The sequence below is a fragment of the Perognathus longimembris genome, chromosome 1, assembly GCF_023159225.1.
Source record: "Perognathus longimembris pacificus isolate PPM17 chromosome 1, ASM2315922v1, whole genome shotgun sequence".
NCBI classification, from domain to species: Eukaryota; Metazoa; Chordata; class Mammalia; order Rodentia; family Heteromyidae; genus Perognathus; species Perognathus longimembris.
The window spans coordinates 156,974,786-156,992,180 of NC_063161.1; the positions used below are offsets into that span (position 1 = coordinate 156,974,786).

The following is a 17,395-nucleotide window of genomic DNA, read 5'->3' on the forward strand; positions in this document are numbered from 1 at the left end:
CTGCTGCCAGAGTCCTCAGGACTTCAAAACAGATGGTGTTTCCCCAGGGTAGCTATTAGTGCACCGCAGGAGCCCAAAGAGACCCATCTATTGGCCCTACTGAAGACACCACCGCGGTGCACTATCAGTACTGAAAGTGTACAAATTGTGTCAACAGCTACCCACTCAGCTAGCCCACAGGCATTCAGAGAATGTATTTAAGAACTCACTGTGTAGCTGGGGCTCTGGTGGCTCATGCTTGTAATCGTAGTGATTCAGGGTTGAGATCTGAGGATTGTAGTTCAAAGCCAGCCCAGGCAGGAGACTCTTATCTCCAATTAACCACCAGAAAACCAGAAGTGGTGCTGTGGCTTAAAGTGGTAGAGAACTAGCCTTGAGCAAAAGAGCTCAAGGACAGTGCCCCACCAACCAACAACAACAAAAAAAAGAATTTATAGTGATGGGCTACTTCTGCTTTTTCTTTTATTAGCTTATTGGAGATAAGAGTCTCATCTGGCTCCAAACCATGATCTTCAGATCTCCGCCTCCTGAGTAGCTAGCTAAGATTAGAGGAGCCACTGGTGCCTGGCAATTTTTTTTCCCCTTGATGTTAGAAAAGTTCCCCATGGGGACAATATGTACCTAAGTATATGCTGTGAGTAGGCTTCATACTAGGCAAGCACTGCACAGCTAAGTCGCATTCCCAGCCCAATTTAATCTTCAAATTCTGAAGAAATAGTTGTCCAGTTGGCTCTTCATATCTGAGGGTTCCACATGGTAGAGTCAACTATTCTTAGATCAGAAATCTTCAGGAAAACATTGAATCTGTTTCCTGGTCATTCTCTGAACAGCAAAGCAGCTATTCACATACCACTTACGTTGTGGATATGTATATATGTAAGTATGTATGACCATGTTCATAGGTCCTATGTTCCTTTTATTCAAGAGGCTTGAGCATCCCTGGGGTTTGAGGTCTCTAGGGGATTGTGGGTGTCCTCTAACCCATACCCCAATACTGATTGCACAGTGCGGGCTGGGAATGTGGCCTAGTGGTAGAGTGCTTGCCTCATATACATGAAGCCCTGGGTTCAATTCCTAAGCACCACATATATAGAAAAAGCCAGAAGTGGCGCTGTGGCTCAAGTGGCAGAGGGCTAGCCTTGAATAAAAGAAGCCAGGGACAGCACTCAGGCCCTGAGTCCAAGGCCCAGGACTGGCAAAAAAAAAAAAAAAAAAAAAGAAAAAGAAAAAGAAAAAATCCTGATTGCACACTGGAAGCAGAAATTGATTTATGGGGTATGAAGAGACCTCTCTGTCTGCTCTATTGAGCAATGAAGTTCTAGTGGGTGGGTCCATGAATGCTTGAGGGGGGCTACAAATTCCAATGTCAACCAAGCCCTGGTGGCTGAAGGAAGGGGTGACAATGTCCCAAAAGAAAGGCACTCATGAGCTGGTTGCTGGTGGCTCTGTAATGTTGTACACCGGATATCCAGGTGGGTCTTGAACCCACGACAATAGTCACCAGCACTCAGTCAATCAGGCTAGGAGTCTTTATTTAGCTGTGCAGTGTACCACTGGGAGGGTGACAACAGCACTGGGCCTCAGTAGGTTGTTTCTTTTTTTTGGGGGGGGGGGGCTTGGACTCAGGGCCTGAGCACTGTCCCTGGCTTCTTTTTGCTCAAGGCCAGCACTCAGCCACTTGAGCCACAGCGCCACTTCTGGCCGTTTTCTATATATGTGGTGCTGGGGAATCGAACCCAGGGCTTCATGCATGCCAGGCAAGCACTCTTGCCCCTAGGCCATATTCCCAGCCCCTTGCCCATTCTTTTCTTTTGCAAAGGTCGAGCAGCTCTAGGTCAAGCTGCTTTGGGCTCCTGTTATTGGGCTCAGCCTTGCCCTTCCCCAGGCCCACTACCTTGTCCACGCCTGCTGTTATTTCTAGGGACCCCCCCCAAAAAAAAAACGGGGTGGGGGGTGTGTAAATGTGTCCTTTTACTTGGTTCCCACACCCAGGTCCCGAGTGCAAGCCCCAGGACCGGCACCAAAGGCAGAAAAAAAAAAAAAAAAAGAAACAAAAGCAAACCCAAACTGGGCGCTGCGCAGGCCCGTCTGTCATCCTCGCTCAGGAGGCTGAGATCTGAGGATGGCGGTTCAAAGCCAGCCCGGGCAGGAAAAGTCCGTGAGACTCGGACCAGCAGCAATTCACCGCCAGGAAACGGGCCGTGGCGCCGGGGCCCCGGTGGCGGAGCGCGCCGGCCTTGAGTTCCAGAGCTCGGGGACGGCGCCAGGCCGGGCCTGAGGCCCACGACCCGCAAGAGAGGAGAAAGGAGAAGAACCTGGAGGCCGGGGACGCGCGTGCGCGGACCCGCACGTGACCGTGGGCGGGGCCGGGCCGGGCCGGGCCCGGCCGCGCGGGGCGGCGGAACGCGCGCACGCTCGCGGCGGTGTTTCCGGCCGGAGGCTTGCGCCGAGCGTCCCGCGGCCCCGTGGGGGGGGGGGGGGTGGGGGGGGGTGGCGGCGGCGGCGGCGGCGGTGGTGGCTCCGGAGGCTGACGGAGGCCGCCGCCGGGGGTCCGGCAGTCAACGCCATGTCGAGTCTGCACAAGAGTCGGTAAGGAGCCCCGGGCCCGACCGCCGCGGCCGCTCCTGGGCCGGAGGCCGCCGGGGCTGCCGCGCCGGGCCGAGCGGACGGCGCCTGCGCGGCCCGAGGGGGAGGCCCGCGCCGGGGGTCGCGGGCGCCTCGTCTCAGCCCCCCCCCCCCCGGGGGGGCCTGTGGGCCGGTGGAGGGAGGGAAGCGGCGGGGGCGCTCGGGTCCCAGCCGACACCCCCCGCCCTCCCTCCCTCGCCGGGACCGCTTCCCTCCCCCGGCGTCTGCCTTCTCTACACCCCCCCCCCCCGCCAGCAACCCCAGGCTCCCCCCCCCCCCGCGCCTTTCTTCCTGGAAACCCTGGGGATCCTGGATTCCCGGCCGGCCTCTCCCCCAGGCCACACAGCCCGTGGCGTTGGCCAGTTTTGCTTTGTCGTGTCCGCCCCTTCAGTCTTCCCCGAGGAGTTACCAATTTTATCTGTCGTCCTCGCCCCGGGACAGGCCCCGGAGACTTGAGATAGTTGTGTCGGTGAGCTTGGACAGCTGCTGACAGGCTGCGCCGGAGCCATTGTGTGCTAATCCAGTTCCTCGCGATTCCTAGAGTTGATTGTAGTCTAGGCCCGGCCTTCCTGAAGTGCCCAGTACATAAATGCCAGCTCTCTGGGGACTGTACAGAGTGCTTAATTTTATTATATATAGGTCATTTTTTTTTTTGTGCCAATACTGGAGCCTGAACTCAGGGTCTGGCACTGTCCCTGAGCTTGCCCCCCCCTCCCCCCCAGCTAGCACTCTAGCCCGGTAGCCACAGCTTCATTTCTGACTTTTTTGGTGGTTAGAGATAAGAGTCTCTTCAAACCATGATCCTCAGAGCTCCTCCTTCTGAGTAGCTAGGATTATAGGTGTCCTATAATCTTAGCGTTTAGAGAATACTTAATTTTACAGTGCTCATTCCAGTGCCTAAAGGCAAGAAAACCTCTTAGGTCTTTTTGATGGCCTCCCCCGTTCCTGGGTTTAATGAAGTGATGATTACACTGGTGGTACAAGGGTGGGGACTGCAGTCTTGGAGTCTGAGTGTGCTCCATTTACCTCCCTCTCCCCCCTTGTAGGATTGCAGATTTCCAAGATGTCCTGAAGGAGCCCTCGATTGCTTTGGAAAAGCTTCGAGAACTCAGTTTCAGTGGTAAGAAGCAACTATAGCTTATGGCTAGGATGGAGGGGAAGGTGTCAAGGTTTTATCTGGTCAGTTCTAGAAACCAAGCTGTCTTGGGGATCTTCAGATTTAGTAGAGCATCCTTAATCTCAGAGCAGTTTCCTAGAGGAGAAGTGGCCACAGTTACACCTTTGACAGGGAGACACCCAGTTCCTCAGTCATTGGAGAGCCTAAGATGGAGAAGGAGAGTGGGGAGACCTTTCCATCCCTGGTCAGGCCTTCAATCCTCAACCATCTTCCTTCCTGTATTATAGAACTGGGCTAGCTGCAGCATGGTTCTTGTTCCCTCCCTGGCTTGTGGTCAAAGCCAACAGTGAACTTTGGTTAATGGTCACATTCCAGCCTTAGAACACTAACTTGAAGGAAGGAACTGAAACTTGGCCATGTTGGACTTTGCCCTCCCTGACTTTGTTAATCTTCCAGCATGGAGATAACTTTGGCTTTTGTCTGTCTTTAAAAATAACCCTGGGGCTGGGAATATGGCCTAGGGGCAAGAGTGCCTGCCTCGTATACATGAGGCCCTGGGTTCGATTCCCCAGCATCACATATACAGAAAATGGCCAGAAGGGGCGCTGTGGCTCAAGTGGCTGAGTGCTAGCCTTGAGCAAAAAGAAGCCAGGGACAGTGCTCAGACCCTGAGTCCAAGGCCCAGGACTGGCCAAAAAAAAAAAAAAAGAATAACCTAAAGTAGGGCTGGGAATATGGCCTAGCGGTAAAGTGCTTGCCTTGTATACATGAAGCCCTGGGTTTGATTCCTCAGCACCTCATAATAGGAAAAGCCAGAAGTAGCACTGTGGCTTAAGTGGTAGAGTGCTAGCCTTGAGCAAAAAGAAGCCAGGACAGTGCTCAGGTCCTGAGTTCAAGCCCCAGGACTGGCAAAACAAAAACAGACAAAAATAACCCAAAGTGACTGGGCGTGGCGGTAAGTGCCTGTAATCTTAATGTGGAGGACAGCCTAAAAGGGATTATGGTCCAGGCCGGCCCTCCTGGGGTGGGAGCTGTGTGTGCCTTATCTCAGTAACCACGGCAAAAAGGGCCGGAGGTGAGGCTCAGATAGTAGGTCCTGAGTTCAGACCTCTCGTACCACCAAAAAGCCCAGTGTTGGTGTGGCTCCCTCCCACTGCCCTGTCCCCAGCCAGGATTCTGACCGTGGGCACCGGCTGGTGTAATTCTACCAGGGAAGCGATCACCGCAGCTGCTCGCCAGGCAGCATTGGGAGTGGCGCTGAGGCCCCCGAGAGGTGGCAGTGTCTGATCATAGTAGAGAATTTGGGCCTGATTCAGGTCTGTGTTCAAGTTCTTGGTTATGTGTGTGTATGTGTGTGCGAGCACGTGTGCCAGTACTGGGGCTTGAACTCAGGGCCTCATCCTCCTTTGGCTTTTTCAATCAAGAGTGACACGCTATCATTTATGCCACAACTCCATTTCTGACTTTGTGCTGATTAATTGGCAATAAGAGGCTCACAGACTTTTTTGTTTTCTTTTTTTTTTTTGGTACCTGGTCCTAGGGCTTGAACTCAGGGCCGGAGCACTGTTCCTGAGCTTCTTTTTCTCAAGTGTAGCACTCTGCCACTCGAGCCTTGGCTCCACTTCCGGCTTTTAGTGGTTAATCAGAGATAAAGAGTTTGACAGACTTTTCCTGCGTAGGCTGGCTTTGAGTAGCAGTCCTCAGATGTCAGCCTCCTGAGTAGCTAGAATTACAGCCATGAGCCACTGGTGCCTAGCTATATATTTTTTTTTAAAAAAATCTCAAGTTGTTGTCCTCAAAAGAACATTCCAGATGGAAGGTACTCTGGGCAAGGGCTGGGGCCATGGACAGAAATTACACACAATATCAGCCTAGGGCTTGGAAGTTTCTGGTAGAAAACGATCCTAAAGAAGAATTTCTTGCTCTTCCCCACTCCCTGCCAACTGGCTCCAAGATGGAGGTTCTGGGACTGGGGGTTCTGGGACTCTGGCCTGTGGTGACCTTTGCCTGCTGTGTTCACAGGCATCCCCTTTGAGGGCGGACTGCGGTGCCTCTGCTGGAAGGTGGGTGTGCCCGCGGTGGGCTTCTCCGCTCTGGGTCCTTGGGCTCCCGCATGGCTCCCTGGCCCAGCTCCTTCCTCCTCCTGTCTGCACCTTTGCTTGCGCTTGACTGAGGATGTTTTTCCGGAAGTTCTAGAGTCTCCTGTCCTTTTGGTATCTCCTCTAGGTCCCCTTGGAAGATGGGACACTGTGTTACCGATAAAGAAATGTAGCAGATGCGATTGTTTGTTGGGACATAGCAAAGGCTGGGTTGTAGCCGCGGGCAGAGTGGGAGGGGAATCCCCGTGGCCTGCTTCCCAGCCCCCTTGAGTTTCAGGTTCCGTTACCATTTGGAAGAATCTATGTGAGGAAAAGCAGAGGGAAGCGTTGTTTGGGACAGCGGAGGTTGGAGGCCGTGGGGAGGAAAGAGAGGCGCTGCTGGCTCAGTTTCTTGGTGTCAGCCATCTTGTGTGTTCTTGGCTTTATGAAGCCTTTCTCCTGAGGAGCCCCTCTCTGCCCACCTGCTGCCCAGGGTTGGGGCAGGTGTCCTCAGAGTTGTGTCCTCCCCTGTGCAGATCCTCTTGAACTACCTCCCCTTGGAGAGAGCTTCATGGACCTCCATCCTGGCCAAGCAGAGGTGAGGCCTGGGCACGGAGAATGGTGACGGGAGCCCCGGGCAGAGGCAGTCTTTGCCTTCTTAGCTCCTCCTCTGGTCTGAGCTCTCTAGGCACCTTCGGAAGTCACGTGTTCTCTTCCCACAGGGAGTTGTACTCTCAGTTCCTGAGGGAACTGATCATCCAGCCTGGCATTGCCAAGGCCAACCTGGGCGTGTCCAGGGAAGACGTGACCTTTGAGGACCATGTGAGTAGGGGAGAGGGGAGACATCGAGTCGGGCAATGTGGGCCTGCCAGAGGATGGGTGCAGCCGGCCTGGGCTCCTGTGGGCCCTGCCAGGACCCCAGCTGCTGAGTTGCCCGGCCCTGGACATCTGTCTCACCCAAACAGTCTAATGGAAGGGCCGGAGCCTCGTCAGTTATACAACAGTAACCAGCGTCACAGCGGGCCTTGGGCAGCCCTGCCCGGTGCTCTGTGGGCACAGGCCCCACTGCCGTCGTCCCTGGGCTTTTTTTTCTTTTTTGCCTGTCCTGGGGCTTGAACTCGGCCCTGAGCACTGTCCCTAAGCTTGAGCCACAGCGCCACTTCTGGCTTTTTCTGTGTATGTGGTGCTGAGGAATCAAACCCAGGGCTTCATGCCTGCTAGACAAGCGCTCTACACTAGGCCATGTTCTCAGCTTTTTTTTTGTTTTGTTTTTAATCCTTTTTTAATTAAGGCTTACTGTGTAGCCCAGGCTGACCCTGAATTCCAGATCCTCTTGCTCCAGCCTCGAACGTGCTGGGATTACAGGCATGTGCCATCAGGCCGGGCCAAAGATTTTTTTTTTTCTGTTTCTGTTTTTCTTCCCCCACTGCTGGTGCCTGTCGTGGAACCTAAGGCATCCATGCCTGACAAGCACTCTACCACCGAGCCACATCTTAGCCTCTCCTCCTCAGCCCGCGGGAGAGTTCACCAGGACCCTATAGTCGATGGAATTCAAAGCAGGGCAAGAGCCAGGATAACCCGCCTGACTGGTGGGGTGGGAACCCCGTTGTCTGCTGAAATGCTCCGCGATTCCCTGGATGCTTCGCAGCACTGGAGTAACTGTGGACTGGCCTTTGGCCTGGCCTCCAAATGGCAGTTCTGAGGGCCACCCAGACTAGTGCAGATGAGACTCAAGAGTCCTGACGACATTCATTCATTCACTCACTCATTCAGCCAGCAGCACTGAGCACATGCAGTGCGCAGGCTCCGGAGTGAGGGCAGTGTGCCAACAGAGCAGTCTTCCAGCATGATGTACTCAGGGCAGAGGGCGGGCTCACCGCCGGCTGGGGGTCTGAACGAGGTCCAGGTGCCGGGCAGGCCCGCCTCTGGGGCCTCTGTGGCAGACAGCTGGTGGGAGGACCCTGCTGAGGCCCCCGGGCTGGGCCTTCCCCTGAGCGGCGCTTCTCTCCCCACAGCCCCTCAACCCCAACCCCGACAGCAGGTGGAACACTTACTTCAAGGACAACGAGGTGCTGCTGCAGATCGACAAGGATGTCCGGTGAGAGGCCGGGGGCTGGCCGCCGTCCCCACGCTGTGCGTGGCGCCGGGGTGTGCCGCAGTGGAGTCCCGGGACAGTCGCCAGTCCCCACTGCGTGCCAGGCTCTGGGTTGAGCTCAGGACTGAGCACGGGACCCACGGCCACGGCCTCTTTCCAGAAAGAGTGGGGGTGCGGGCCGGGCGGGGGAGCAATGGCAAAGCAGACTCGCAGCCAGCACTTCCCATAGGTGTTTGGGGTGAATGTCCACTTGTGGGGGGGGGGGCTGGTCCCTCTAAGGTCTCAGTTGTCCAGGGAATGGAAGAGGGGAAGGTGCCCGGGACAGCACACACAGGGCCAGGCACCTTTCGGGAGCCTTGTGGAGGCCATTGGAGGAAGGGCTGGGGTTGGACCTTGGACTCGATCCCAAGGGTACGGGGCAGCCGTGCAAAGGTCAGCAAGTGAGGGTCAGCCCCGAGTCTCCTGATACTGTGAACTCGAGTGATGGGGGTGCATTTATTTTTCCTCCCAGGGAAGAGCTGTCGGGCGGCTGTCTGTGTCACCCCTGTTTCCTGGGGAGCCTAGCAGCCATCTAGGGGAGGCGCCAGGGGAGCCGGGCGGGGTGGGGTGGGGAGGGAGGGGCATCCACAGGGCAGCAGAGTGGGGAAGATCTCGGCAGCCTGTTTGCTGATCCAGTTCACAGCCTTGCAGTGCTTAGCTGTGTGACCTTGTGCAGGAGACTCACGGTCTCTGAACATGAGTGACTCGATCTAGAAATAGGAGTGAGACAGCTGAGGGGCAGGGTGCGCAGTGGGGCCTGGGCCTCCACAGTTAAATGGGGGTTGTGCTGGCCCCAGCCCAGCCGAGAGGCCTTAGAACCGTCATGGGATGTAGCACCCCAGTGGCTCACGGTCATCCCAGCTTCTCAGGAGGCTGAGTTCTAAGGCTTACGGTTCAAAGCCAGCCGGGGCAGAAAAGTCTGGGAGGCTCTCTCTCATCTCCATTTAACAAAAGCCAAAGAGGCTTAAGTGGTAGAGGACTAGCCTTGTGCAAAAAAAGCTAAGGGACAGTGTCCAGGCCCTGATTCCAGCCCCCCGTCCCCCCCCCCAGGAAGTCATCAGGTCACTAGCAGAGAGAGCAGCCTGCCTGAGGCCGCCCGCAGCGCCCCTGGGTCAGCTGGAACCGTCACCTGCCCTTTAGCATTCCCAAGGGACAGCTCTCAGTCACTGGCCCAGGCCAGCTGCGCCCTGCAGGGCTCTGCTGCTTTTCAAGGAATCCGTGTGAGGAGGGTGGATGGGACCTTCTCAAGATGGAAGGGTCTCCAGTAATAGGGAGGAGACCAGGCGCTCCGGCCTTCACGGAGCGCGCTGATTGCAGAGACTGTCCATGCAGTGGAGGAGGGGAGACACAGCTGAGGACGAGCGGGGCCCCTTGTAGAGAAGGTGACTCAGCAGGGCCTGGAAGGAAGAGGGGGGCAGGGAGGCCCAGAGCTGCATGGAGGAGCCTGCAAGGTCCAGGGAGCAGCCTGGGAGTGCCCTGTGGCTTGGGAAGAAGGCAGGCGGCAAGGTGGAGATGAGGAGACCCTGCCCACCACCACCGCCCGGGCTTGCTCCTCTACCCAGGCCTCTCCCCATCACAGTGTCTCTCTGTCTTGTGGTTGGTGTTGCTGTAGCCCCCACCCCCGTTTAAGTCCAGAGCCTCCTTCCGCAGTGGCTTGGGGGCGGGGGGCGAGGACCTGTTCTGCACTAGTGATTGCCAATTGGCTCCTGAAGGGCCAGTGTGCCATGCCTTGTGCATGGGGTGTGGTGAGAAACACCTGCACATGCCCAGTGGGGCCTGGTCCCTCCGGAGGCCGCCCACCTCCTGACGCACTTCCCCTCTCCCGCGCTCCTGTTCCCACTCAGCTCAGGGCTAGAGTGCCGACTGTCCAAAGGGCTTGCCATACGTGAGTATAATACACAACGACTGGACTCACCCCGGTTTATTTCCTATCTCCTTAGCTATGCGTTAATATTTAGATTGTTACTATAAAGGCGATGTACAGAGGGGTGAACTGCTTTCTTTATGTAAGTCACACAATGGACAAGATCCTTCTACATGTGTACTGTAGATATATATATATGATTACATAAATGCGCATACTTTTTGTAATGAGGGTTGGACTAAGGACTTTGTGCATACTAGGGAAGCACTGTAACTGAGCTATATCCTTACTCCATATGTGTGTGTATGCATACGCATATATATCACATATGTATTTATATATATACATACACACATATACACACTTGGTTTACTAGTCCTGGGGCTTGCGACTCAGGGCCTGAGCACTGTCCCTGCCTTCTTTTTGCTCAAGGCTAGTACTCTACCACTTGAGTCACAGTGCCACTTCTGGATTTTTTTATATATGTGGTGCTGAGGAATCAAACCCAGGGCTTCACATATGCAAGACATGCACTGTACTACTAGGCCATATTCCCAGTCCATCGATACTTTTTTTTTTTCCCCCCAGTCCTGGGACTTGAACTCAGGGCCTGAGCACGGTCTATCACTTGACCATTTGAGCCACAGTACCACTTCCAGCTTTTTCTGTGTATGTGGTACTGAGGAATCTAACCCAGGGCTTCATGCATGCTAGGCAAGCGCTCTTAACACCAAGCCACATCCCAGCCCCCATGGATACTTACATGTATATATATGAGCTGGACACTGGTGGCTTGTGCCTGAAACCCTAGCTACTCAAGAGGCTGAGAACTGAGGGCCTCAGTTCAAGGATAGTACATGAGGTGCTTACTTCCAGTTAACCATCAGAAAACCAGAAGTGGCAGTGTAGCTTAAAGTGGCAGCTTTGAGTGAAAAAGCTCAGGGACAGTGCCAGACTCTTTAGTTTAAGCCCAGTGGCCGACCAAAAATAAAAAATAAAAAAATAAATACATGTGCACATATATATACATATATATGCTCCTTGGCAGTTTGGTATAAGTTATATGTACATATAGGACAGATAGCTAGTAATGTATTTTAGATTAAAAACTTAAAAGTTGGAAACCAACAGGGCTAAGTATAGGTCAGTGGTGGGGCGCACAGCTGGCACGTGCCAGGCGCTGGGTTCAAGCCCCAGCACTGGAGCAAAACAGCCCACAGAACCCAGCGGCTTCCGGGGCCAGCGGAGTGGACCATCCGCACCCCTACCCCCTTGACTGACAGCGGTCGCTTCTGCTCCCCTTTGACAGGAGGCTGTGCCCAGACATGTCCTTCTTCCAGAGGGCCACGGATTACCCCTGCCTCCTCATCCTGGACCCCCAGAATGAATTTGAGACCCTCCGTAAGCGTGTTGAACAGACAACTCTGAAATCCCAGACGGTGGCCCGGAACCGGAGTGGCGTCACGAATGTAAGCGTCAGCCGGGCTCCCCGCACCCCGCCAGCAGCCTTTCCCCTGGGCCTCTCCGGATCACGGGGCGCAGGACCCAGGCCCGTGTCCACCGGCCCCAGATGGTCCTGCTGAGCCCCTGTCGTGGAGCTTTCTGAAGGCCCTTGGGGGCCCTGCTGGGGAGGGCCTGTCCCACGAGCAAACCCCTGTCCAGCAGTAGTGGGGTGGAGATGGCTGTGCGAGGCATCGGTGTGAGCAGGCCGAGCTCGGTGCTAGAGGAGAGGAGGCGCCGGAGGACGCAGGGGCATCTCAGTGGTAGTGAGGCCACGGGGGGGCCTTGGTCCAGAGGGCCCAGGAGCCCTTGAAGCGTTCCGGGCAGGGCAGTGACCTGACCCAGGCCTGGACACTGGGGAGATGAGAAGGTGCCTAAGGGGGTTGGGGGTGGGAGTCAGACACCACAGGGGCACCTCTGGGAAACTCAGGAAGTCACATGGATAGGGTTTGTGTGTGAACCCCAGACTCTGGCTAATTTCTGCCAGCCCAGAAAGCTGTGTGTAGGTAAGCACATGTGGTACCCACAGTTGTGCCCACTGCTCTGGTCCCCAGGAGTGTGGTTGTTCCCCACGGTTTGTTACAGTCCTCCGTCAATGGAAATCTCTCTGTGGGCCCAGCCTGCAGGCGACAGATTGGGTCGTAGAACCTTGTTTCTTCCAGAGAGCCTGACTAGGTCACGTTTCTGGCAGGGCAGAGGGGCAGGGCCAGCCCCCTGGCTCCCAGGTGCTGTGTCGGGACAGCAGGATTGTCATGCAGTGCCAAGGCTTGCTTAGGTGGCAGCCCTTCTGCCAGGCTACCAACTGCTCGACTGAAGGGCCAGATAGGGACCAGCCCTGCTTGCACTGTAGGAGTTGGGATTTGAGAGTTGACTCTACTTTTTTGGGGGGAGGTGGGGGGTCAGTCATGTGGGTCTTGAACTCAGGGCCTGGGTGCTGTCCCTGAGCTTTTCTTGCTCAAGGCTAGCACTCTAGTGCCACTTCTGGATTTTTCTGTTTATGTAGTGCTGAGGAATCCAACCCAGGGCTTCCTGCTTTTTTTTTTTTTTTTTTTTTGGTGAGTTCTGGGGTTTGAACTCAGGGCCTGAGCACTGTCCCTGGCTTCTTTTTTCTCAAGGCTAGCACTCTACCACTTGAGCCACAGCGCCACTTCGGCTTTTTCTACATATGTGGTGCTGAGGAATCGAGCCCAGGGCTTCATGTGTGTGAGGCGAGCACTTTACCACTAGGCCATATTCCCAGACCCCCCCCCCCTTTTTTTTAATTAAATGTGGAACGCTTCATGAATTTGCATCATCCTGCACAGGGGTCATGCTCATCTTCTCTGTATCGATCCAGTTTTAGTATCTGTGCTGCCGAAGGGACACGCTGCTTTTTTTTTTTTTTTTTTTTTTTTTTTTTGCCAGTCCTGAGGCTTAAACTCAAGGCCTGGACGCTGTCCTTGATCTTTTTTGCTCAAGGTTAGTGCTCTACCACTTGAGCCACACCTCCACTCCCAGCGTTTTTGGTGGTTTACTGGAGATAAGAGTCTCACAGCCTTTATTGCCTGCCCTGGCTTTGAAGTGAGATCCTCAGTTATCAGCCTCCTGAGTAGCTAGGATTACAGACAGGAGCCACCAGTGCCTGGCTACCAGTTTTTGAGATGTCTCAGCGCATCATCTCGTTTTTGACATATTAAAGGTTTTTTAAACTGAAGTTTGATTGCAATTTTAGAAAAAGTGAAACGTTGCTGCGTGCCTGTGGCTCACACCTGTAACCCTACTTACATTGGAGCTGACATCTAAGGATGGTGATTCAAAGCCAGCCTGGACAAGAATGTCTGTGAGACTCTAGCTCCAATTAACCGGCAAAACAAACAAAGGAAAATCCTAGAAGCCATCTCAAGTGAAAGAGTGCCAGCTTGACTTAAAATAAACTCAGGGCCAGGCATGCACTGGTGACTCACGCCTATAATCCTTCCTACTCAGGAGGCTGAGATCTATGATGACAGCTCTGTGCCAGCCCGGGCTAAAGTCTGTGAGACTTACCTCCAGTTAACCACCAAAAAGCACGAAACGGCTCAAAGTAGTAGGGCCTTGAGCACAAAGCTCAGGGATAGGGATCAGACCCTGACGAAGCCCCAGGACTAGCGCATGCATGTGAACGCATGCACACGCACGCACACACACACACACACACACGCAGTAGAATGCACACATGTTAAGTACATGGCTGGATTTGTTACGGTTGTACTTGCGTTGCCAGCATCTGGTCAGGACACGGATGTGTCTGCCATGCAGACAGTTCTTCCTTGCCCCTTCCCTGCCCGCACTGCAGAGGAAAGCCCACTCTGGGTTTGCCTGCTTGTTCCCAGGGTGGGGTTTGACATGCACCCTGGTGGCCCCTCTTTCCTGTGCCCTGGGAGAGGGGTTCCAGCGCCTTGGCGACACTGTCCGCTCCTCCCCAGATGAGCTCCCCGCACAAGAGTCCTGCGCCAGCCCTCAATGAGTACGCGGTGCTGCCCAACGGCTGTGAAGCCCACTGGGAGGTGGTGGAGCGGATCCTGTTCATCTACGCCAAGCTCAACCCCGGCATCGCGTACGTGCAGGGCATGAACGAGATCGTGGGGCCTCTCTACTACACGTTTGCCACCGACCCCAACAGCGAGTGGAAAGGTAGGCGTGCCCACTGCCTGCCCCCCACTGCTGGCTCCCTAGACAAAGCTTCCAGGCTGATGGGCGGGGCTGCACTGTGGGACCCATCCCCCCAGCCCCCCTCATTCCTCCTCTGCCACATGAGGGGTCAGCCCGGTTCGTGTCCAGCTCTGCCTTCTACAGTGAGGCCGTCTTCATATTCGTCTCTTCATTTCTACTAGAAGAGATGAGATACACACAGGAGTAGACACCGGAAGCTGGATGACAAGAGCTTTTAAATTGCCACTTAGACAGCGTAGAGGAAATCGCTGTATAAAGCCTGCCACTGGTGGTTCACGCCTGTAATCCCAGCCGCTCAGGAAGTTGGGATTTCACAATCAGAGTTCAAAGCCAGAGACTTTCATCTCCAGTTCTTCACAAAGAGGCTGGAAGTGGAGGTGTGACTCAAGTGGTAGAGCACCAGCCTTGAGTGAAAAAGCCAAGCGTGAGGGAATCAGGCCCTGAGTTCAAGCCTCAGAAAGCAGCACAAAGACCAAAAGAAATTGGTATTTGCACATGTCAGGATGTGCAGGAATGGAGGTGTCGAGGGCAAGGCCCGCAGGGTGGGGGGTGTCGAGTGCGGGGCACGCAGGAAGTAGGGATGTGGAGGTGCGGGGCTCACCCCGTGGGCGTCCAAGGACAGAGCAGAGCGGCGTGGAGCTGCTTGGAGGTGGGCTCTGGGGACGCGGGAGAGGCCTCCGGCCTCCGCCAGGCCCACAACAGGCCCACGCCCCGCCCGCTGCCTCCCCAGAGCACGCCGAGGCCGACACCTTCTTCTGCTTCACCAACCTTATGGCCGAGATCCGGGACAACTTCATCAAGAGCCTAGATGACTCGCAGTGTGGCATCACCTACAAGATGGAGAAGGTGTATTCCACCCTCAAGGAGAAGGACGTGGAGCTCTACCTGAAACTGGTACGGCTCCCCAGACCGCCGGACCACGTAGCCCGGGGCGGAGGGGCTGTGGGGTGGAGGTGGGCGGCTGCCCCGCCGCTGACGTCTGCGCCCTGGGACACGAGGCGGGCCCGGGCTGCCTGGCATCCCACCCCACCAGCAGGGGGGCGTCGAGAGCGGTATGCATGTGTGCCCGGCACCGAGGAAGCTGAGCCGGGGTGTGTGTCAGCAGTCGGGTGAGAGGTGGTAGCTTCCCGCAGCCATCACTGCCTTCAGAAAACAGCGCGGTAGAACGGGGAGAGATTTACACACAAACTTCCATAGAAAAGAAAAACAGACGTCGTTTTTAAATCCTGAATGCCATTTTTGCCGTTGATGGCACTTTGTTTTTTCATGTCGTAGTTCCATGCCTGGCCAGAGGGCCTGGCTGGGGAGCGGGGGGGGGGGGGGGGGGGCGGTAAGCGCCTGTAGGACTGTTACACGAGGAGGTACACTTAATTCACATACTGACTACGACACTAGGACACTAGGTCAGAGGCGTGCGCCACGAGTTGTGAGCAAGAGAGCCAAGTGAGTGGAAGAGCTTGAGTTCAAGCCTGGGCCCAGCAAGAAAATAAAACAAAAAGACCAGACTTCTAGGAAGTGCCTGGTGATATCCCTGTGCCCAGATCTTAGGCTTTGGTCTGCAGGGTTTGCTTGCTTGCTCTGTCTGTGCAGTTATTTAATAAGTTATTTTTCGTGCTGGTTGAAGCCAAGGCCTTGCACTCTCACCCCGCATTTTGACTAACCGCAAGCGCTTTAAGGTCCCGCATGTGGCTGATTTATTGGAGGGAGTCTCATGGGCTTTTGTGCCCAGGCAGACTTCAAATGGCCTCAAATCTCATCCTCCTGCGCAGCTAGGAATCCAGTCACCAGCACACAACCTGCAGTGTTCTAGAAGAATCCAAAGTGTCACTTGCCGATAAGCAGAGCTTGGATAGAAGCCCGTGGTTCGGGCAGCAGCACTGCCGGGGAGGGGAGGAGAGAGGCTGAGCGGGGCTCTGGGGGAGCCGGCACCCCACCCCCCCCCCCCAGGACGGTGCCCGTCCTCCGCGTAGAGCCTGGGCCGCTCGGCACCCGCGCTCACGCGCGGGCTGCCTGGAAGTCGTGGCACCCAGCCAGCATGGGAGCCTGTACCCCACCACTGTCTCCCCAGCAAGAGCAGAACATCAAGCCCCAGTTCTTCGCCTTCCGCTGGCTGACGCTGCTGCTCTCCCAGGAGTTCCTGCTGCCCGATGTCATCCGGATCTGGGACTCCCTCTTCGCCGACGACAGCCGCTTCGACTTCCTCCTCCTGGTTTGCTGCGCCATGCTCATGTAAGTGCGGCGAGAGGCGGACGGGGGCGCTGTGCCCCGGGGGTGGACAGGACAGGCTGGAGTGGGCCCGGGGGGAGAGGGGGCGGCGGGAGGGCGGCGGGCCTCCCAGGCTCCTTGTTCCCTGCAGACTGATCCGGGAGCAGCTGCTGGAAGGAGACTTCACCGTCAACATGCGGCTCCTGCAGGTAAGGGCGTCGCGGGAGCCCCGCTTCACCCGTGAGGCCGACCCTAGCAAGCCCCACCCTGTGCGGCTGCGGCAGGAGGGCGGACTGGGGTCTAGGGTGCAGACCCCTGAGGCGGGTCTGGCTTGGATCTAGTATTGGGTGGCCTTGAGGTCACGGCTGACCTCTAAACCACACGTTCTCCAGAACGTGACCACGCCCAGGATACAGATCCTTGGTGACGGTCTCAGACCCAGTGGTGAGGAGCGGGGGGGGGGGGGGGGGGCGAAGAACGGGGTCCCGGGGCAGTTTAGAGTTCCTCTGTTCTGCACACGTCCTGTGACCTGAGCCCACGGCCTCTCTAGGCCCGCCCCACCTCTGCCCGGCGGAGCGTGGACTTGCCGTCACTCCCCTAGCTAGGTCCCTCGGCCGGGCGGTCGCAGTGAGGCCTCCTCGGGCGGTTGGGGTGGGTGTTGGGCTCAGGGTCTGAGGGTGAGGGAACCGGGCTGCAGCCGCTTTGAGGTGTGACGCGGGCTCGGTTAGCGACGTGCAGGGGTCGGGCAGGTGCACCCGTGCCCGGTGTTCCGCCGTTCCTGTCCTCGGCGCCCACACGAGGTGGCAGGTCCCACGCAGGGGGGCACAGTGGGTGTGGCCAGGGGGCAAAGGCTGAGCGGCTCAGGGACACGTGGTTGCCTTTCCCACGCCCAGGATTACCCCATCACGGATGTCTGCCAGATCCTACAGAAAGCCAAGGAGCTCCAGGACGCAAAGTAGCCTTGCCGCAGAGGCCGGCGTTGGGAGAGCGCCAGCCGGGGAGGCTGCAGGCGCGGCCTGGCCCCCGGGCACACCGCCGGGCACACCGCCGGGCCGCCCCGGGCTGCGCTTCGGCCCAGCCACCCAGCCCTGCTGCCTCCCTCCCCTCCGGATACAGCGCCATCTTCTCACGCTGTTGAGCAGGGCTGCAGGTCCCATGCAGGGCCGGGGCCATTTGGGGCA

General features: G+C 56.3%; 1 protein-coding gene, 1 non-coding gene and 1 pseudogene across 3 annotated transcripts; 1 reads left to right on the forward strand and 2 right to left on the reverse strand.

Moving 5' to 3' along the window:
- LOC125353199 overlaps positions 1 to 2,568 on the reverse strand; it is a 3,671-nt pseudogene extending 1,103 nt beyond the window's left edge.
- On the forward strand, positions 2,456 to 17,395 carry Tbc1d13 (TBC1 domain family member 13). 2 transcript variants are annotated; one of them, XM_048344226.1, is made up of 13 exons: positions 2,456 to 2,476; positions 2,514 to 2,589; positions 3,672 to 3,745; positions 5,765 to 5,805; positions 6,357 to 6,418; positions 6,543 to 6,642; positions 7,836 to 7,918; positions 11,128 to 11,287; positions 13,763 to 13,970; positions 14,740 to 14,903; positions 16,141 to 16,238; positions 16,366 to 16,423; positions 17,108 to 17,395. In XM_048344226.1, exons 2-13 carry the CDS (start codon positions 2,567 to 2,569, stop codon positions 17,171 to 17,173), a joined length of 1,137 nt encoding a protein of 378 aa, XP_048200183.1. In that variant the 5' UTR covers positions 2,456 to 2,476; positions 2,514 to 2,566; the 3' UTR covers positions 17,174 to 17,395. The 2 variants fall into 2 exon arrangements, with proteins under 2 accessions (XP_048200183.1, XP_048200177.1); XM_048344220.1 differs by having other exon boundaries at positions 2,458 to 2,476; positions 16,078 to 16,238; positions 17,108 to 17,390.
- LOC125341218 lies at positions 12,581 to 12,683 on the reverse strand. Its single transcript, XR_007208915.1, has one exon. It is a non-coding gene; the product is annotated as a U6 spliceosomal RNA (small nuclear RNA).